Source organism: Eurosta solidaginis, chromosome 2, assembly GCF_040869045.1.
Source record: "Eurosta solidaginis isolate ZX-2024a chromosome 2, ASM4086904v1, whole genome shotgun sequence".
Classification (NCBI taxonomy): domain Eukaryota; kingdom Metazoa; phylum Arthropoda; class Insecta; order Diptera; family Tephritidae; genus Eurosta; species Eurosta solidaginis.
In genome coordinates, this window is record NC_090320.1 from 119,752,983 (window position 1) to 119,776,134 (window position 23,152).

The 23,152-nt window shown below is 39.5% G+C and overlaps 3 protein-coding genes and 2 pseudogenes across 8 annotated transcripts in view; 3 read left to right on the forward strand and 2 right to left on the reverse strand.

The window, feature by feature from the left end:
- TBC1D16 (TBC1 domain family member 16) overlaps nt 1-18,601 on the reverse strand; it is a 435,866-nt gene extending 417,265 nt beyond the window's left edge. Inside the window, exon 1 of the mRNA XM_067766133.1 lies at nt 18,598-18,601. The gene's annotated coding sequence lies outside the window, so the exon portion shown is untranslated. The remainder of the gene's footprint in view (nt 1-18,597) is intronic.
- The window catches only part of STUB1 (STIP1 homology and U-box containing protein 1), a 402,469-nt gene that overhangs the window by 103,945 nt on the left and 275,372 nt on the right, over nt 1-23,152 (forward strand). The window lies entirely within an intron of this gene.
- On the forward strand, nt 1,282-2,970 carry LOC137239481 (isoleucine--tRNA ligase, cytoplasmic-like; annotated as a pseudogene).
- LOC137239482 (protein pinocchio-like) lies at nt 10,941-15,739 on the reverse strand (annotated as a pseudogene).
- LOC137242337 (exocyst complex component 6-like) lies at nt 15,855-18,308 on the forward strand. Its single transcript, XM_067769654.1, has one exon. It carries the CDS (start codon nt 16,313-16,315, stop codon nt 17,138-17,140), a length of 828 nt encoding a protein of 275 aa, XP_067625755.1. The 5' UTR covers nt 15,855-16,312; the 3' UTR covers nt 17,141-18,308.

Sequence of the window (23,152 nt, forward strand, 5' to 3'; positions counted from 1 at the left end):
GTAATTGGTGGAACGATCAGCTGTTAGCTCTACCACAGAGTTGAGCGAAACAGCTGTGCGGTGCTGCCCATTGGGCAGCGTAATGATACATAATGGTCATGTCATGAAAGTATTTAGGGAAAACTGGCGTCTGAGTTCTGACGCGACATAAATTTTTATAGTCTTTTCTAAAAATTTTAATTTCTCCCTTGTTTGTAGTATCTAAAGCATATATGACACTACTTTGTTCTTGCTTGGATTCCAAGCTAAAAAGACTGACGAAACTTTATCGGAACTTCAAAACACAAAAACAATTTCTATCATGAAAGCGAGACCACTGTTCCCCAAAAATAAGTGAGTTTGACATGTTTTTGTTTATGTTTTACATTTTATTTTTGCATTAACCTTTTTAACAATGAAAACAATGCAAATAAACCGCGAAAATTATTTCGGTCTCGAGTGGTTCACTTTTTTTTCACAAGAAAGTTGATTTTGATTGTGTTTTTATGCACCAAATTGTCAAACTAAAACAAAATTTTCATTTGTCAGAAAAAAATAAAGGAAAAACGGCCGAATGTCAAAAACCTATCGAAATACAAACTGGCTCGTTTGATTTCAATGAACTAGGTTGTATTTTCCGTGTATTTCGTTAGTTTTTTTTTTTTTTGTTCGGGTACTAACACTTGAGTTTGTTGGATCTCGCGGATCCGACTTGTGATCCCACGGGATCGCACGCAATGTGTTTACGGCGTAAGAAAAGACAAAAGCAAATGTCATCGAGTGGCAACCTTGTTTCGTTCATTCAAAATGTCATTCATTCATGGAAATGAGTATACTATTGTGAATGATGACTAAGTGTGATATCTTATCTGTCAACTGCGTGACAGGATGTTCAATATGGCTACTTTTTATCGTTTTGACAGGGTGTTCAATATGGCGGCGCCTATCTTCAGCGGGTGATAGAAAGAGATACAGAATGAGACAGCGATAGGCAATTACAAATCAGGTGATCCAATCACTTTGGAATTTTGGCGTCTATGCAGAATATATCACGCTTAGTTATCATTCACAATAGAGTATATAGACATTTTTGAATGAATTTTCATTATGAAGAAAAACGTGTGATGGGTAAGTATAAGTATGCCAGTATCGTTCCTTTTTATAATTTTATAAATTTTCTAATTGCTTATTCTTTTGTTTCATTTCAGCTCATTACTTCTTTAAAAAATATAGCTTGCGTCTAAACACACCCATATATTTCTCCATCGGTTTATTTGTGTTTATAGGAGCGATTTTTCAATTATGTGTCTTCCAAGCCAAATTAGTAGAAAAGATGTTTGCCGGGTGCCGGAAACAATCAACTTTACTGCCGAAGAGGAAAAAACTTCGGAAACATGGTGCATTAATAAAATCTTGGAGAAATGCATGCAATTGTCTAAGGATAAACCGAAACACACGTTCTATGATGGCCCACCTTTTGCTACTGGCTTACCACATTATGGACATATATTAGCCGGTACTATTAAGGATATTGTAACACGTTATGCATACCAACAAGGGTATCATGTTGATAGACGCTTGGGATGGGATTGCCATGGTTTACCGGTTGAGTTTGAAATTGATAAGCTCTTAAATATACTAGGTCCCGAAGATGTAGCAAAAATGGGAATTGTAGCTTATAATTCGGAGTGCAGAAAAATTGTTATGAGGTATGCCAAGGAATGGGAAGAAATAGTAACGTGGATGGGTCGTTGGATTGATTTTCATAATGATTATAAAACACTATCCATGGTATGTGGAGACTATTTGGTGGGTTTTCAAACAGCTTTATGACAAAGGTTTAGTATATCAAGGAGTTAAAGTGATGCCATATTCAACGGCGTGCACAACTGCGCTCTCCAACTTCGAATCCGGACAAAATTATAAGGAAGTTGTTGATCCATCCGTTGTAGTGGCCTTAAAAGCGGTGAATTTGGAAAACATATACTTTCTCATATGGACAACAACTCCATGGGCACTACCATCAAATTATGCTTTCGCTGTTAATGCCAATATGATATACGTTAAGGTGCTCGATAAAGCAACAAATCGTTTTTATTTGTTGGCCGAATGCCGTTTAAGTTATGTTTATAAAAATGAGTGAATACGAAATTGTGGACAAATTTCCTGAAAAAAAAACTTGCTAATCAATCTTACGAGCCCATCTTTCAATACTTCGTAGAACAAGGCGAGAGTGCTAATGCTTTTCGCATACTAGTAGATGATTATGTTACAGAGGAATCTGGTACCGGCATTGTACATAATGCTCCCTATTTTGGCGAGGACGATTATCGCGTTTGTTTTAACGCCGGCATTATTACAAAGTCCAGCACTGTGATTTGCCCATCACATGAATCTGGAAGATTTACAAACGAGGTTACAGATTTCGCTGGTTTATATGTTAAAGATGCTGATACAAAAATTATAGCTAAACTTAAAAAGGCTGGAAACATTGTATCGGTGGGACAGGTTAAGCATAGTTATCCGTTTTGTTGGCGTTCCGATACACCCTTGATATATAAAGCTGTACCATCTTGGTTCGTACGTGTAGAACACATGTCAAATAATTTGTTAGCATATAGCTCACAAACCTATTGGGTACCAGAATTTGTACGTGATAAACGTTTTAGGAATTGGTTAAAAGAAGCGCGTGATTGGGCGATAAGCCGCAATCGTTATTGGGGTACACCAATACCTATATGGCGTTCACCATCTGGGGATGAGACTATCTGTATTGGTAGTATTAAATAATTGGAAGAACTGTCGGGCAAGAAAATTACTGATCTACATCGTGGGGCCGTAGATGGAATTGAAATCCCATCTGCTACATTGTTTCCACACGCATGCCACCACGAATATATCCCTTTTCTCTTTATCAATCACCATATCCTCCATGTAGGGTCATCAATGCTAAATCTGCACTGCCATATCGCCAGAGTACCATTGCTTTGAAGGGTGCAAATTTAGCATAGACTTTTAACATGGGATGAGCATGCAATTCACACAGAGTCGCCAATAATTCAATTTGTTGCAAACGACACAATTGCATGAGGTATTTAAAACACTCCAATAGCACATCACCTGATGGCAATTGCTGAAGTCGCACGCACTGCCTAATTAAATATGGTGGTGGCATGCGTGTGAAAACAACCGAGGGGTATCGCTTCCCGCAGCTGCATTTATAGGGTGCGAAACCCATGTGGATATTGAGGTGGGCCTTCAATGTGGTAAAGCAGCTGAGCGTGTGCTCACACACTCGGCACACAAATTTCTGGCCGCCCGCGGAGCCTGCGCGCACCCAAAGGACCCCCTCATAACCCCGATAAAAACGGGTATACCACGAGGGTCCCTAGTCATAATATCGAACTGTCAACCTTATGCGGTTTAAGTTCCGCGGCACATTTAAAAACGTAATGCGAAGAGTGGGACGAAGTTCGGACGATACCCTGAAACGAAAAGGAATGAAAGTGGTATCATTATATTAGGGGAAATTATCCCATAACCATCCGGCTCGAAGGACCGATGTTTTGCGGGGCAGTGTGGACCCGGGGAAGTCGGGCGTGTGCGTCGCAAATAAAAGGAAAGTAAAGAAAAGAATTAGCAACGAGTAATGACAAATTTATTCACTTTATAAACAATATAAATTTTTAGCTGTATTTATTATAAATAGAGAAATTACTTCACAAACCAATTGGAAATTCAATATTCTAAAAATGTTTAATTACACATTCGTGCACGGAATAAATTATAACTCAACCAACAAGATAGATTGTAATATTAATGCAAGTGCAAATGTGTTACTTGGCAATTCAAAGTTTAAAATAGTTATTTGCATTATTACTTCACGGAAAAAGAATTGGTTAAATGCACAAATAATAGATTAGTCACTTGCAATATGGACTCAAATGCAAATTATTAAAGAGTGAAAACGAAAAAACGAACGAAAAAAGGTCCGCACCACCTGCCGATAGCTAACTTTCGCCGAGTTTTTCCCCTTTCAAGTTAGCGCTCGGCAGGGGTGGGTCGTTACCGGTAACTAATCATATTGCCAAAAATGTGCATTAGGGTGGTAGCGAATATTTAGGCTGGTGGCCTAAACACCGATTCTACTTGGTTAAGGGTAAGAAGACAACCCCCTGGTGGTCGCATGACCTGACACTACTAAGGGACAGTCAGAAAACTCTTTAACAGGGCAAAGAGAACCGGCAACTGGGAGGAATACACTCATAATCTAAAAAGCACAATAAAGAGGTAAAGAAAGCTAAAAGGGAAAGTTTTAGGAATTGAGGTGGGAATTTCCAGCACACCTGCAGGGGCAAGGCTCCACAAGACCCTAGCCAAAGAGCAGAGAGAGATTAATCTAGCAATTGACCTCCCAGACGGTACCTATACCGGAACGATGCAGAAGCGAGCGAAGGCCCTGTTGCAAGCGCATTTTCCTGATGCCTCTCCGCAGGTACCGGAACTTGTGTTCCCCAGAGTGAGACCAACCCCATCAGACTGGCAATTAGCCAATTCCCTCTTCTGTGAGGCCAGATTCAGATGGGCATTGGGTGCCCCCAAGGAGCTGTCCTATCACCCCTTCCGTGGAGCCTAGTAGTGGATGAACTCCTGCAAAAGCTATCAAACAGTGGCATAAGAAGCCAAGGATATGCTGACATAGTCATAATTGCAAGGGGTAAATTCGAGAGTACGCTCTGTGACATAATACAAAGAGCATTGAACATTACAAGGGGATGGTGCGCCAGTGTGGAAGCCCCACATCTAAGATTACCAGAAGGGTCCTACCAGTCTACCAGCCCTAAGAGCAACAACAATAGATGGCGTTGCACTAGAATATGGAACAGTGTGAAATACTTGCGGGTCATCTTTGACACCAAGCTCCTTTGGAAACAACACTTTGACTCCATGAAAAGTAGCACCACGAAGTCCATCATGGTATGCAAACATCTAGCAGGCAAATCATGGGGCTGCAGCCCACATGTACTAAGATGGATGTATACCATAATAGTAAAACCTATGATAACATGGCTCGATAGCCGGGGCATGGAGAAGAACTCGGGCGACGTCGAGGCAAGCACTGTCAAAACTTCAGCGACTGGCATGTGTGCGCATCACGGGAGCTATACGGACATGCTCTACAACAGCGCTGGAAGCCAAGCGAACCCTACAGAAAATCGCCTAGGACGGCTCGGGCAAAGGTAAAGTCATATCGTCTCGAAGCATGTGTACCATAAGGTCGCCATGTACCATAAGAACAAATTAAGTTGTGGAATTTATAATTGAGTACGCCTTTTGTGCCGGATCGAGGCATGCCTAAATTCACGGCCTCTCAGCCCGGCGTCCAATGACCCAATGGACCTGGAAACACTAACACCATGCTAAATAGATGGCGGAAGCTCAAGGCCCTCCATCAAACCTTCTGCCGGCGATGGAAAACCGAATATTTATCCGAACTTCAAAAGCGTGTGAAGTGGAAACACCCCAAACAAAATATACAAGTGGGAGATCTCGTTGTCCTCAAAGAGGACAACTTATCTCCCAACGAATGGAGGTTAGGTAGAGTCGTCAACGTACACCCCGGCGAAGATAACCGAGTACGTGTGGTCGACCTCATAACCGAGAAGGGTCAAGTCAGACGACCTTTGGTCAAACTGATCCTTCCTCCTACGGAGATAGATTGTGAGAGGACCACGAGTTCCTCTTAACAATCCTTCCGTTCCTCCACATCCCTCCTTTCAGAAAAATCAACCCCAGCTCTCGTTCACCCGGAACGAGGCCAACCAACAACCCTAATGCAGATCCGCATCTGCCACCGAAACCAAGGGCATTCTCCGGCCCATTCAATTTCTAAATTTTCAAAAAAAAATCAAACCCAAAATTCACTCGTTATCCCATAACGAGGACAACAGAAAGCCTACCGCAGAAGGGCGAACCGATCTACCACAGAAAACAGCTGCACTCGTTGCCGCGCAACGAGGCACATCGCAAGCCTACCGCTGATGAGAAAACTCATCTGCCCCAGATATTAGCAGAGTTAAATTCCTTATAGGGTTAGAAATTCTAATTAAGTCAATCCGAACATTTCAGAACAGCACTTGAATACTCAAAAAAAATTTGAATGACAACCCCACAACCTTCAAATAATTAAAAAAAAAAAAATGGATCCTGGATCCGCCCCTTGCAAATCCTCTTATTTTCAATCCTCTGCTAAGTTCGAATCACTAAACTGTTGAATAAATAACTCCAATATGTAATAATGCAAAATGGCCTTTATTAAAGTACTTCACAATAACACTCAAACTATGCAACGAATAGCTTGCTTAATAACCACACTGATTGATATCTCAATGAAACTCTACTATTCAAAATAATACTGCTCTTGCTCGCTAGATAGCGTCTTAATCGAAATCTCAAATCAAACTGAATTCCAGCGCCTCTACACTTGTTGCCTTTTATACTCTTTGATTTCAACGTTCGCATCTTCTAGGCGCTTCCAGAATCTACTAGTCCAGCAGCTCTCAAACTTCTCAGCTTTAAGTACAATTGCATGATTTTTTTCTCATTGCATACTTTCAGGAGTATCTCAGATATATGCATGTGTTTGTGTATTGACTGCGCTGCTCGTATACGTACATGGTACATATGTGTAGACGCAATTATTGTTTCGTTTATATAGATACATAATGATTGATCTATGGATGTGAATTCAGTCACTTTTTAGCATCGGCTTAGAGACGATAACGTCGCTCAGTGCTGCTAACATTCGTTACGCTGCCCTCCACCTAAGTCTGATCGTCCCGATCAGACAAATCTCTCGATCTATACGCTGCCAGCCTTTCCAAATGGACCACTCTTCTAATCCGTGGTTTCCCAGTGTTTTGTATGCGATAGATGGTATCACTGATCTTCACAACTTTGTACGGGCCTTCCCAACTGCACCGAATCTTGGATGGAACACCTTTCCGCCGGTGAGGGTTGTTTAACAGTACCAAATCTCCCGCCAACAAACCTTCCGAATTAAAGTTCTTGTCATGCCAGTGTTTCATCTTACTACTCATTACCCTGGGCCGTTCCTTCACACTCTGTCGGTTGACCAATGAACTACTTCGTAGAGCTTGCGCTGGACGGATTTGCTTTGCATAATCAATATCGTTCCGACGCTTCACAACAGTAGTGTGCATTGGCTTGAAACCACCCTTGCATTCTTTCTGCGAAATCCTTTCCTTCGTTTTAGTACGTCCGTTAGGGCTTTTCAATGCCAGTGTTTCTTTCACAGGTACCTTCTTTTTTGATTTGTTTGGCCCATTTGTTCCATCAACCTTTACTTTTGAATTTCGTGGCCTTTTTCGAGTCTTCTCCACCAGTACCCGATTACTGCTGAACCCTTTTTCCAAACTAAAGTTAAGTGGTATGTCCTAGTTCTTATAACGCATCATTTTTCTCCGCATATCGATCCTGATGTCATGGTCAACCAAGAAGTCCACTCCCAATATGACTTCATCAACGATCTCCGCCACAATGAATTTGTGTAAAACCATGACCTTCCCAATTAGGACTTCACATATCACTTCTCCCTGGACTTGGTTATACTCGCCTGTGACCGTACGCAACCTTGCTTTAGGTAATGACTTTACTCTCCTGTAGACCAAATCAGATCGAATCAAGGAATGAGATGCGCCCGCATCTACAGTCATTACATGTTCTTTGCCATCCACATTCCCTCTGACGGTAAGACTGCTTGATTTCCTTCCAATTTGCGGTACAGATATCACAGGACATTCCATAGCCGGGGCAAGTTTTCGTTCTTTAAATCCGACACGCTCTTACTCATTTCCTCCAGCTTTGCGTTTACGGCCACCCCCATTGTTGGAACTATTAGGACCAAGATCGCAATGACGTGCAATGTGACCGGACTTCCCGCATTTGAAGCATTTGGTAACTTTTTCACTCCGCTTTTGCGATCCTTTCAGCGCCTCCAATATTGCGTCTACCCACTCTGGCCTTTCTACTTCCACACGGCGTGCTTTCAAAACTGGCTTACACAGAAGCGACGCTGTTTCCTGAATCAGAGCTTGTGACAGCGTTTCTGCGAATGTTGGTTTTGGGTTTGCGTATGTAGCTCGCTTTGTTTCGACGTCCCGTATGCCATTTATAAAACTCTGGATTTTTACCCTCTCGGTGTACTCCACGGGTGCGTCCGCATTTGCCAAATGTGCCAACCTTTCAACATCCGAGGCAAACTCCTGCAAAGTCTCATTCGCTCTTTGGTGACGGTTTTGAAACTCAATTTGGAATATCTGTTTTCTATGCTCGCTTCCATAACGTCTCTCGACAGCGGCCATCAATGCTTCATAGCTGTTCCGTTCGTACTCTGGAATAGTCTGTAAGATTTCGGCAGCTGGTCCTTTCAATGCTACGAAGAGTGCAGCAACTTTATCTTCAGCATTCCAGTTGTTCACTGTTGCGGTCTTCTCAAACTGTAGCTTAAAGACCTGGAAAGGAACAGACCCGTCAAAGGATGGTGTTTTTACCTTTGGATTGCTTGCTGAAACAGCTGGCCGATTTAGTTGTAACTGCTCCATACGACCTTTTAAATCATCTACTTCTGCCTGAAATTGAGCCATTTTTGCATCCTGTGCTTCCAGTTTTGATGATACCTGTTCCAAAATTTCTGCCGACATTTCAGATATACGTGCCTCTTGCGCTTCCAATTGAGATGCCATATATGTCTTTTGGTCTTCCAGTTGAGATGACACTTGCGACGTCATTTCTGAAATAAGTGCCTCCTGTGATTCCAGTTGGGATGCCATATCTGTCTTCTGCTCTTCCAGTTGGGATGCCATATATGTCTTCTGTTCTTCCATCTTGGATGTTATACGGTTCTCCTGGGATTCTAGTTGAGATGCCAGTTGAGATGTTATATCTGCCTTTTGCGATTCCAGTTGAGAAGCCACTGTCGATGTTTGAGATATTGAGATATTGCAGCCAGAATCATGTTCAAGTCTGTGCTCGTAACTGTCTGCGTAACTGTCTCTTCCATTTTTGTTGTTTCCTCGCCATCAAGATGAAATTCATACTCTTCCACGTCAATTCCTTCTAATTCCATTGCCTCTCGTATTCGTGCCTGAAGTTCGAGTTTAATGCCGGTTGTATTCAATCCACGGCTCTCCAACTCCTTCTTGAGTTGCTGGATCTTTAATTCACTGAACTTTGCCATGTCCTTGTTGTCATCTAGAATTTATTCAACAATTCCTCTTCTGACACCAATTGTAACGAATTTACTTGCAAATCCGCTTATTTTCAATCCTCTGCTAAGTTCGAATCATTAAACTGTTGAATAAATAACTCCAATATGTATTAATGCAAACTGGCCTTTATTAAAGTACTTCACAATAACACTCAAACTGTGCAACGAATACCTTGCTTAATAATCACACTGATTGATAGCTCAATGAAACTCTACTATTCAAAATAATACTGCTCTTGCTCGCTAGATATCGAAATCTCAAATCAAACTGAATTCCAGCGCCTCTACACTTGTTGCCTTTTATACTCTATGATTTCAACGTTCGCATCTTCTAGGCGCTTCCAGAATCTGCTAGTCCAGCAGCTCTCAAACTTCTCAGCTGTGACTACAATTGCATGATTTTTTTCTCATTGCATACTTTCAGGAGTATCTCAGATATATGCATGTGTTTGTGTATTGACTCTCCGCTGCTCGTATACGTACATGGTACATATGTGTAGACGCAACTATTGTTTCGTTTATGTAGATACATAATGATTGATCTATGGATGTGAATTCACGTCACTGCTTAGCATCGGCTTAGAGACGATAACATCGCTCAGTGCTGCTAACATTCGTTACAATGTGTACGCTGCCCACTTGAAGGGCAATATCGCCCTAAAATCTGTTGGCTTACGCCGCCTGGTCACGCTTAAAATGCGTCGTGAACACAAAGATAATCTTTACATATCATCGCCACACAACATAATTGGAGCAACGTCAAAATGGTGTAAATTGCGCAACCGCCTTGGACAGTAAAAACGCACAGAAAAATAGTAAAACCCATAAATCCATAAAATTAGGTGTTTAAAAAATAGCCGAGCATGTTTATGCTGTTAAATATGGAAATGTAAAACCACTTACCAAAAACATATCCCAAATCCAATGCAACCGACAAATCCACCGGAGTGCGACTTGCTCCATGGAGTGAATGCCCTACAATCACAGCAGCGCCACATTGGACAACGAAAGCATAGGGTGCATGATAGTCTAGCAGTTAGGAACAACACTGAAATCAAAGGGTTTTAGATAGGTTAAGCAATAGTCGCTAAAGAATTTTCCATGCTCACCATAATGAGATCAACCGTAGCCCGTTTTGCCGTGTGCCAGAAGATATGCTTTCATCCCAAAAACCAACGTACTCTATACTTAGCACGCAGCGCCACCAAATCGGGAAGGGAACATAATTCACCATCAGCAGTTCCCTTCCCACCAAATCTGTGTAAGACACGTCCATCAGCAGCAAAGGCCTGCACATTGTTATAGCGTTGATCTGTCACAAATATATGTCCCGATTTATTTATGCATCCACCATCGACCCACGGTGTGGTGTTTATGATAGAGGCTTTGCAGCAAAACTTCCCTTTTTATACAAATGTTTCTACTCACATATGTAAGTATATTGAATACAAAGGCCTTAAAAGTAGACAATATACAATCACAAAATTAGCTACATACGCCCAGTTTATATGTATTTACATATATTATATGTATAAGTATGTATTATCTATGTAAAATAGTTAGATAGAAATGATATAGATAGATTCAAGATGGTCGGGATGCGTTGTATGCTGTTTAGAAATTCCAATTTATTTACTTAAATGTTGTGCTTGAGGGACTTTTTGAAACGTTGCTGCACTCCTTTTAATCACACATTCTTATGTCAAATAACAAATTAATCACGTATGAGCACTAGCCGAAAGTTGTTCCAAACGCAGACATAATTCTTGAGCTAAACGTAAATGCGTAGCAGCATTAGCACACGTTGATGGAGCAACAAGGCAAGCGGCATTAACAGCAGATTCCTGGGGATTCAAAGGTGTCACTGCATCTTGATAACTAGGACACACACCATGCCAATGAGCTTTGCCACAGGCATGCGACATGGTGAAATCACGCTTCCACGGTACGCCACACTGTCCATCACAAAACGGACATGGGCGCTCTAAACTATAGCTACCACATTCACTTCAATCGAGGGAAACATGATCATCAGTCCATGAAACGCCGCAGGTGAAGCAGGAGCCCATATGCTGACGCAATTCCTCAATTGTGAGTACCTACATTGTCCACGGAAATTTCCAAAGGACTACCCACTAAATCTGATAAGGACGAAGATATACTGATATTGCTGCGTCCCAAAGGACTGCCGATATCAGAGAATTGTGGACCATGTACGCTGGCTAAAGACATTGCTGTTGGAACTTTTACATTTAATGCATTTAAACTGACATTTGGAGCTGAACCATTTACTAAGCCCGATGCACAGTGTTTCGTGTAGAACAAGCTAGCTGGACAAAAACAAAGTTCTTATTCCAAGAAAAGTGTAATGAGAAATGAAAGAAAACAAAACAAAATAACGGGATTTTTGCTTTTTTTTGATATTTTTGCTCATATATATTCAGTAATTGAAGTGAGAAGGCAGGAGTGGCCGTAAAATGCATTGATTAATTTGCAAAATTCTTGTTGAATATTAAGCTTCATATTTCTTTTAAGTGAACACTTTTATATAATTTTTTTGATGGATTCTAAGCTCGAAGGTAAGTAAAATTTTTTAATAGTATTTCTTTCGCAATTAGAGTATTTTCAATATATTTAACATTCCGTTATTAAGAAGAAAAGGTATTTGTTCTCTATATTTTTAAATTTAGGGACAAAAAGTTACATACATCCGCGGACATCCGGGCTAAATTTTACATATGTTATAGTCGCAAGTATTCTCTAATAGTCGAAAGAAAAAACCATTGCGAATTCTTTGCACATCTATTTTAAATTTTTTTTTTGTAGATTTAGTTATCTCTACATATAAAATAGGATGTATGTACGTACCAGCTCCGACGAGAATTTTGAACCTTTAAAGCTGATCTACAAACGGCAAAACCAATTCCCAGGTACAGGGAACAAACACGTAGCCATAAAACACACAAAAATAAACGCGCAAGGACAATAAGACAGGCATGCTTAACGAACGAAACGATATCATTTCGTTACGATAATCAACGCTAATAAACGAAACGAAGTCACTTCGTTTCGTTTATTAACGTTAAGATCGTCAAATTAACGTTAATTTGTCGTTCTTAACGTTAATAAACGAAACGAAATGACTTCGTTTCGTTTATTAACGTTGATTATCGTAACGAAATGATATTGTTTCGTTCGTTAAGCATGCCTGCAATAAGAGCACACCAAAAGCAAAAAGGCGAAGATCACTGACTTCAACCTGCCACAACCTACCGCACCAGTCACCAAGGCATAAAAACAGCTACATACAAAGCAATCCTAATGCAGGTATAACCACACAGGAACGCTACACAAAACAACCCCATTTAGTAGCATCTACGCCAATACCTGAATGTAATATAAATACTGCACAACTGATAACAAATTAGAACGATCAACGACACTTAAGATGGCAGCACAACAATCATCAACTATTCACCCTGTCGGAAAATCAACAACACAAAGCAGTTCAGTTATAACCGTACCAAGAACGGAGTTTTTTGACATTTGGGTTCAACATTCGAAGGAAACCAGATATAAAGAATTATTGAGTTTTGTTGTACTTAAGTACGATTTAAGCGAAGCAGCCGAGTATTCGGTAAAAAGGGTAAGCTTACAAATATCGGCATATTCGTCGACGCTGGATCAAAAGGGGAACACTTCTGGAAGACATAAGGAGCGATTTTTGAATAAAAACTCGGAGTGGCTTTCGGGTCCAGACTTCACATTTACAATAACGATGGATTCAAATTTGCCATCAGACCAACCAACCACTTCTTCAGGTAACCCCGGCCCGGAAGACGAAAGAAGGACTTTGTTAGCTGGAGTGAAAAAACCAAACGGCGTCGAGTGGATGACCTCTTGCAATCTAGAAGTCCTGGTGAGTTATTTTATGCGGCAGAAGTATCAACGCGTATGTCCGGCAACAGAAATGTTCTAACATTATACAAAAATCACAGGAAACCACTCATATAACCGGCAAAAAGATGACATGTGAGCCAGATGCAAGATGCTTGAGCAATGTAGAAGCTTTAGCATACTACGTAGATATCAAGTCGACGACACATGGGTACAAAACGACTCGGAAGTGGAGCATCAAGGCAGGCCATAAGGTTTATCCATCATTTTATAGTCTAAGAAAAGCTAAGCCAGAATGCTATCCAAATGAAATTAATGTGGGTGAAAGACGTGCAGAAATTAAAGTCCAGTCCGTATTAGATAAAACTGTTGAGCGTTTAGTTTTAGCAAATCAAGAAGTTTTTGTTAGTTTATTACCTACAAACTTGACGTATACTTTAATCAGCAAGTGGGGTTGCGATCGAAGCTCTGGCCATAGCACATATAAGCAAAAGTTTACATGTAGTTCTGACACTGATGAGTTTTTGTTTATATTTTCTTTCGTTCCTCTTCAATTACAGGATGAAAAAGGTAACATTGTTTGGCAGAATCCTCGGCCTTCTTCTACCATGTATTGTCGTCCAATTAAATTAATTTTTTCTAAAGAAACAAAAGGTTTTATTGTTTTTGAAACGAACAAAGTTTTAGAGGAGATAAATGCGTTGTTGCCAACAAAGTACGTGCTCGAAGAATACGAAGTTTCCGTAAACCACAATATGCTTCTAACAATGATTGACGGAAAAGTTTGCAATGCTTTGACTGAAACTTCTTCCGCACAAAAGTGTTATATTTGTGGTGCCACTCCAAAAGATATGAATAATGAGTTACGGTACTTTACGCCTAACCGAGATAATCTTGGTTTTGGTTTGTCTACTCTCCATGCATGGATAAGATGTTTGAATGCTTGCTTCACATAATTTATCGCCTCGAAGTAAAAAATTGGCAGCTTAGGAATGAGGCAGATAAAGAGAGTGTAAAGCTACGTTCCAACGAAATCCAGAATAAATTTAAAAGTGTACTTGGATTGATAGTAGATAAACCAAAACCCGGTTTCGGCAATACCAATGACGGCAACACTGCTCGTAGGTTTTTCGAAAATTCTGAGGCTAGTGCTGAGATTACGGGATTTGATGTAACGGTCATCAAAAGATTCGACACTCTCCTTCGCGCATTAGCATCTGGGTACAATATAAATATCCAAAGATTTGAAAAATTTGCGGTCGAGACTAAAAAACTATACATAGATCTCTATCCATGGTTTAATATGCCTGTTACAGTTCATAAAATCTTAGTACATAGTACTGATATTATAAAATCAGCAATTTTACCTATTGGTCAACTTTCTGAGGAAGCACAGGAAGCCCGTAACAAGGATTTGAGACGATTCAGGGATGATAACACACAAAAGCAGTCGCGTGAAGCCACGAATAGAGATCTTATGAATATGTTGCTTATAACATCTCCCTAAGAGATACCTAACAAAAAATTTAAAAGTCTGACTTCAGAAGTCTTAAATTTCCTGTCCCCCGATAATGGTGAGGAGTCAATAAATACCCCAGTTGTTTCAAGCTTTCACAGTAGTGTTGCTGATGCTCATGACTATTCACCAAATGACTCATCGAATGAAAGTGATGATAGCGAATAATAACATAATTATAAAAGATAACCTACCCTATAACTTTTTGTTGGATCAGGTTTTATTTAATTTAAATCTATTGTATTTTCTACTTTGTATGATACTTTACTTTTAAATTTTTGTAATAAGTAATTTTCACATAATTAATTTAATTATTTACATTATTATTATTGTTATTGTAATTCACTTTTACATTCCTGACTGATACTATAAAATAATTTTGTAAAAATTGTAGTGCCAGGATAAATACTCAAATAAATACAAAATATGTATGTACATATGTACAGTCACTCACATAAATAAGTAGACACCCCTTTTTGGACAATTCTTACAATTTTCGCTTTCGCAAATTTATTTTAACTAATTTCCCATAAGAAAATTTGTCACGATCTATAACAAAAACTAAATTATATTTAAAAAATGTTTGAAAAATTCGACGAATTTTCTTAAAAAATTTTAATTTTTTTCCGAATTTTAAGAATTTTTTAGAGTATTTAAGTACAATAAAGTAATATTCTTAAGTCCTTTAAATTTTTTTGGATCTATGTCACGTATTCACATGAGTTACTGTATATGAAATAAGCAAATGTATGCATATGAAGTAAAATTTTGGAAAAAAAAAAAAAAACATGGTTGAAAAAAATGACGTAGTTGTAATAAATGACTGCATATGAAACGGAAAATCATCATAAAATAATTTTGTCCAGCTAGCTTGTTCTACACGAAACACTGTGCGATGGTGGAGCAACAATGTTAGCTGAAGACACCGTCATTCCATTGGTATTAAGAACATTTGCAACATTTGGAGAAATACCACAAAAATCGGGATCAACATCGAAAAGAACATTATCCGCCCACTCGGTGACTACACTTACATTTGAAATAGGACGGGTTTTCATCTTCCAAAATGCTTCTTTATCCCTTCTGTTGCTAACTTCGCAGTTATTGTTATCCACTAATGTAGAATTCTTTGTAATTTTATTTGTATTCGATATGTACAAATTATTTCAAATTTTGGTGATTTAGGTTCAACGAAACTGAAGCGTGCAAAATTACCTCCAAACTTCAGTCAACAAAATCAATGCGAATTCTCTAAGCAACTACACGAAGAGGTACATGCACTCGATCATTCACTGCAACAAATAAGTACATCGGTATTGCAGCAAGGACAAGATTTAGTACGCGCGCGTCAAAGTGAATCAAATTTGGCCAGCGCTGTTGATGCTCTACATTCCTGCCTGCCCGCGCTCGAATGTTATATTAAATGTACACAGCAAGCAACCAATAAACAGTATTGCCAATCTTTGCGCACTTTGGAGACGCTAGAGACACAACATTTGATTGGACTACATAATTATCGTTTTGCCACATAAATTCGACAGGCAATTCCCGTTATCAAAGAGAATATAAGACGATCCGCTGAAGCAGACTTTCGTGAATTTCTTGAGAATATAAGAAAATTTTCACCGAAAATGGGTGTGGTGGCTATAACACATACGAAAAAGTTACAAAAACGTGATATTAATGCTATTATTGAAGAACATAAACTACAAGGAAAGCTAAATAATAGCGAAGAGGAGAACAATTTAAGTGCCCAAGATTTGATATATTTCTCGCCAATATATCGTTGCTTACATATTTACATGGTACTGGGACAGCGTGAATACTTTGAAAAGGATTATCGGCAACAACGACGTGATCAATCGAAGTTGGTGTTACAACCACCACCAGGGAGGCATGATAACTTGGAGGCATATAAAACGTACATTTGTGCAATTGCGGGCTTCTTTATTGTTGAGGATCATGTAAAGAATACAGCTGGCGATGTTGTAACATCTTCATATTTGGAGGATTTGTGGTCTACGTCTTTGACGAAATTTGTAAATGAGATTAGTATGACATCATCATCTTGTACTGATCCAAACATATTGTACGGCATAAAAAACTTAATTATGTTGTCCATTAATACTTTCAAATGTTATGGCTACACAGTCAATATGCTTTTCGAATGTTTGCATAATATGCGCGATCATTATAATGAAGTGTTACTTCAGCGTTGGGTGCAGGTTTTTCGTGACATTTTGGATAAAGAACAATTCCAACCGATGATGGTTGAAACTCCAGAGGACTACGAGTCAATCATTGAACGTTTTCCTTTTCATTCAGAAAAATTTGAAAATGCACCATTCCCCAAAAAGTTTCCCTTCTCTCGCATGGTACCCGAAGTCTATCATCAAGCAAAAGAATTTATGTACGCCTGCATGAAATTTGCCGAAGAGCTAACACTCTCCCCAAATTAAGTTGCAGCTATGGTGCGTAAAGCTGCAAATTTGTTGCTAACACGCAGTTTTAGCGGTTGTCTATCAATGGTATTTCCTAATCCAAGCGTAGGTCTAACACAACTTACACAAGTTATAATTGATACGCAATACTTGGAAAAGGCAGGCCCACTTTTAGATGAGTTCGTTTGTCATATGACGAATACAGTTGGTAATATATCACAAACACATTCAGCAATGTTTCATGTAGCACGTCAAGAAGCTGAGAAACAAGTTAGTGTACGCATTTGTTCGAAAATTGACGAATTCTTCGATTTGGCAGCCTACGATTGGTTACTTATCGAACCACCAGACCAATACGCTCCATGCCCATTCTCCCCCTGAAAAATAAAATAAAAGTAATTACTAATGGAAAAGAAAAAAAAAATTGATTTATTTTTATAATAATAAATAGAAGCAAATATTAGAATTTTACTTACCCTTATTCTGCACCCAATAATCCGCAAACGATTGTCCTACGGCCACGCGCCGTAGTAAAAAGAATGAAGCAACGGAAAAAATCTTTCGATTAGTCCCGTTCAGAGGAATTTACATTCTATACACGGGCGTGTATGAATGTACGCAATTTTTTTGTCTTTGCTGCTGGTAAATATCTACCAGTACGCGGACTTTTTAAGAGGAAAATGTTGTAGACAAAAAAAAAATGAAAATAGAAGTAGTTGGTAGATTTTTCACCAAGAAAAGAATAGCTACAGTTCTTATTTGTACCAAACAATTAATAATTTATTGTAAAACAAATAACGCGCATTTCAAGGAAATGACACTTTAAAACTCGTAAACAAGACAAAATTACATGTACATTTGTATATACCTACATAGCTTATGCCTATACGATACTCACTTTTTTCCTGTATCGTGAGTGTGAGATACTGACAAACATGCACCAAAACGTCTAATCACAACAACAATATTCCAAAGTACCAAAAATACTGCCACAAAATAACCGATTTCGGCATGTTCTCGTTTCCGTAGAACTTTTTATTTTCGTTCAATATTATGCACGAAAAAAAAAAACTGAGAAAAATAGCGCAGAAAATATTTGAAATTTATTTCTTGTTTAAAGTTGTTCAAAAATTTTTCAAAAATTGACTGTTTTAATCAGTATCCCCTCCTAATGTTAGTTGGGTGGGCTCGGCAATTAGATACTTTAAAATGATCGCAGTATACGTTTTCAGCGCGAAAATACTGAAATATTGGCAGAATCTAAGTTTTGGTGGCGAAGTAGTAGAAAATGAAAATTGGTCAGAAAAGCTAATAAATCTACCAATGCGGTAAGGTCCGTGCACTGACTGTCCATATACTTATGTCAACGTATGTACATATATATGCCGAGTTTTAAATGTACATTATATTAGGGATGCATAAAAAGATGCAAACGGGTACCCAAAAACCCGTTTCCGACAAATCGGTATCGGAACCAAATACCCTTCGGGAACCGTGTCATTTGCTAAAGGCCGTCAATTAAATAGGACTCCAGGCGTACTTGGGGAAAAGTAAGAAAAATAATCGAAGGGCAATACAGACAAATAAAAAATTATACCTTTTAAATATTGGCGATTCTGCTGGCTCAAGGTCTCTTTAAATGAAACACATAGGTTTTTTTCTTCCGATATATTTCGGTTACACTACCGCAACCGTCCTCAGGGAACTACAAAAGTACACAAATTTTTTTATTAATAAATAAAACCAAAAACTTTACAATAAAATTGATTAAAATATCACATACATTATTTTACACGTCCTTCCGCCGTGACGTGGAGTTTGGTACTGGTCGTTTGTTTGTTAGTAAATATTTATAGTTGTGAGCGGAATGGTCAATGTCAGTTTTATAGTTCAGTCTAATGTGTTCTGGAGTGTTTACGATATGTAGCATTTCCAATGTAAAGCGCTTATTGTAGTGTTGCTCTTGTTGGAGAATGCTCGCGCTCTCGAAGCTCGGTATATGGCCGCTAGCTGCACAGTGAGCCATTAGTGCTTTTTTTGATTATTAGGCTGTTGGCAATATTTTAAATTTGATTTGTGTTGCGACAATCTGGTTTTTAATTTTGATTTTGTTGTTCCTACGTAAACGCTGTTAAATGGTTCGTTGTTTTTGCCGCCGCATGGGATTTTATATATGACATTGCTTTTTTCGGTTTCGGGTATCTTTGCTTTTGTTTTGTTAAAGAAACACCTTAATGTGTTGTTAGGTTTATGTGCAATTTTAACTTTTTCTCCGTCATAGCAATCAGACTTTGCGAGTCGTTCTGATAACCGCGGTATATATGTTACGGATCTAAAAACGGTAGGTTTTTCGGATTTTTGTTTTCCTTTGTTATATTTAGCATTTTTAATTAATGTTTTAATAATGTTGTTCGGGAAATCATTGCTCTTCAATATATTTTCCGCTTCTCTTATTACCTCGTTGTGGTACGTGTCGTCCGATATACGCAGCATCCGTTGTATACAGCACATTGCTGTATTCATTATCATTGACTTCGGGTGTTTTGAGTGGAAGTTAATGATTCGTCCTGAAGATATTTGCTTCTTATACCATGATAACTTTAGTTGATTTCCTCTTTTTATCACAATGGAGTCTAGATACGGTAGTTTTCCATCTTCCTCTATTTCTAATGTAAATTTTATGTTTTTATGAAAAGTGTTGAGAACGTTGAGTGTGTTATGTACTTCTTTTTCTGGGACAATCGCGAACAGATCATCAACGTACTTTGTAAGCAATCTCTGTGGCTGTGCTAGTTTTTTTTATTGTGGTGGTTAAAAGTTCTTCCAATATTGTGTCCGCAATCACTGGGGACAACGGGGATCCCATAGGCATTCCCTTTAGTTGTGTGTATACCTGGTCGTTGAACTTAAAATAACGGTTCTCTTCAATACAGAATGTTAAAATTTCCATAAATGTTTCTTTTGGTATCTTCGTGTAGTTTTTTATCAGCAGCCATTTACTTTGTATTATTTCGAGTGCTAACTGTGTTGGGATACTCGGAAACAGCGAGACCACATCGAAAGAAACTAATTTTTCATCGTCGCATATAAATGTGTTATTAATTCTCTCTTTAAAATCAATTGTATTTTTGATATTAAATGCAGAGTTCGCTGTTATGTTGCTTAAAATGTTGGTGATGAATTTGCATAAACTATATGAAGGTGATCCTACGGCTGAGCATATTGGTCTCAGTGGGGCTCCTTCTTTGTGTATTTTCGGGAGACCATATATCCTTGGAGGCAATGCAGTAGTTGTGGACAGTTTAAATTTTTCTTTCTTTGAAATTATTCCCATTTTTAAAAGTTTTTCCACCAGACTATTATTCTTGCTTTGAAGTTTCGATGTGGGATCTTGTCTTTGAACTCTGTAGGTCGTTAGGTCGCTTAATATATTAGTCATTTTATTTTCATAGTCATCTTTTTCCATTGCTACAGTTTTATTTCCTTTGTCAGAAGTTAAAATTTTAATGTTTTTATTTTGATTTAAAAATTTCCGCGTTTGCCCCACTGTGTCTATTATTGCACGATCTACTGCACTTTGGTTGTTTGTTTTTGTGTGCTCTTTTAATAATAGCGCAAACTTGGTACGCGCCTCCTCTTGTTTCTCCTTCTCATTGAGAGTCTGTATTAGATGCTCTCCATCGGCGATATATTGAAAAAGAGGAAAACGTTTGTTTTCCACTGGTATCCCGTACTTCGGTCCCTTTGTCAACAGGGCTTTAATGTTTTGTTGCTTTTTTGTTTTGTTAACAAACCAATCTTCGTGGTTGTTGTTGGTAAGAATATTATTGCGTTCACTTCGAAGTTTCTCATATTTTGATATTTGATTCTCCTTTAATGTTGATGGTACTTTTTTTGTAACATTCTCCTCACATTCCATAAATGTGTTGAAGTCATCTGGGCTCAGTTGCTTTTTTAATTTTGTTGTTATTTTTTCTAACCGCTGATTTTGTATCTTCAAAAAATTGTGTTTGTGTTTGATAAGTGTATTTAAGATGTTTGTATGGAAGTTGTGTGTATTTTGTCTAAAATGCTGTTTATGTCGGAGTGTGTGTATCGGTCAAATACAAATAATTTTTTACACTGAGTAGAGTTATATATATATTTTTAATCAATTTTATTGTAAAGTTTTTGGTTTTATTTATTAATAAAATTTTTTTTGTACTTTTGTAGTTCCCTGAGGACGGTTACCGTAGTGTAACCGAAATATATCGGAAAAAAAAACCTATGTGTTTCATTTAAAGAGACCTTGAGCCAGCAGGATCGCCAAATATTTACAAGAACACAGTTCGCAAAAAATCCAATAGTATTATACCTTTTATAAATCTCTCCCCTCTTCCAAAACGAACTTTTCATTTTTTTTTCTTTACATGGCATAAAAATTTTGCAGTCCAAACATTTTTTTTTGCGGCGGGCAGGAAAGTTGTTGGTTTAGCACCAACAATACAAATAACAGCGACTCAAACGAACCCACGTTATACACTCTCTACCCGGTTCGGCATCAGAATGTGCGAACCGAAAAATCGTAAATGCTAATTTTTCTGCAGCGCTATTGTGCCCGTGGCTAACTAAAACGCTACCGGGTGACACAAAAATAAACAAAATAAGGCACAAAAGACCCAGGCACAAAACGTGCGGGAAAGAGGCCACGCACATAACGTGAGCAAGATATGAATATATTCTCGTAGGCATCTAGAGATGTTTTCACCCTACTCACGCGCGCAATTTCAAAAGCGCCGATAATAGAATTGGGGCTTACACGCCACCGAACGCGTGACACAGTCATAATCACTCAACGAGGTTCCTTTATTTTTTCTTCCTACTTCTCTGAATAGAATGACTCGCTACGCTTCGTTGCGCAAGAGAACCGAGCGCCAGGCCGCTCGCTACGCCAAACCATGCCCGCTATGTAACGCGCGATCCGATTCGATCGTGCACTGTTTATAGGGCGAAGACCCCTCTGCAAAGATTGCGCGTGATCATTCGTCTTGACTACTGCCAGAATTGTCTGTCGATGGTGCATCGGGCGAAAAATTGTACCAGCGACGGCAGGTGCCGACGATGTGGCCGACAACACCACACCACACTGCATCTACCAATGGACGATCAACACCACACCAAAATACCTTCACCGATAGAAGACCTTCCACGGCAAGCAGAGCGTTATAAGTATTGGGCACAGCAAGTGGAGGAGGAGGAAGAAGAAGAGCGCGAAACGATGCATCCCTCCCAGGAGAGTAGGGACTACCGAGTAGGGAACGATGCATAGGAAGCCCTCTCGATTCACGCTTCCGAGTCTGACTTCTATCGCGACGCCCTAGAAAATTGCCAAGAGGAAATTTGTACACGGTCGCTGCAACGAGAAATCGGGGGATCGGACCCACGGCCGTTCCAACCCCTGTTAGCCCACGAAAGACGGAGCCAAAGTAGCGCGGAACCACGGTTTCCCGCACGCTCCATCAACGCCGAACGCGTAATCATACAAGCGGCCACGAACGTCGACTAGTCATTCGGCCACGCCAGCGACAACGCACAAGTAACAACGCCCGCAACCAAGAGAGTAGACTGGCCCCACGGCCGTGCCAGCTACGCGCCGTACGTAATTGTCATGAAGATAACTGGAACGGTAGAGTGGCCACTCGGCCGCGCCAGCTACCGCAACACAGTTCCTTTAGGAACGAGATCATTGCAGCCCACGCTACAGCCGCCCCAACCCTACGACCAATGGCTACTCTGGCGCCAACTGTCGTCGTGAAGGTAGAAGCCGGGGGGCGTTTGCACCTCATCCGTGCACTCATAGACGCATGTTCCCCTCGCACAACGATCGAACGTCGGCTGGCGCGAGAGTTAGCATTGCCGAAGACCGACGCCGCGGCGAAACCGGCTGCTTTATTAGGTTCAGGGGCAAGCATGAACAGAGCAAGACGGTGACCAGACATACAGTCTGCGTCCATGATTTCAAGCGCGTCCGCCCAACCTATCACGTCGACC

Bases quoted from the DNA above. Each gene is read 5' to 3' on its own strand.
- LOC137242337 (XM_067769654.1), top strand. From the start codon at position 16,313: ATGGGTGTGGTGGCTATAACACATACGAAAAAGTTACAAAAACGTGAT.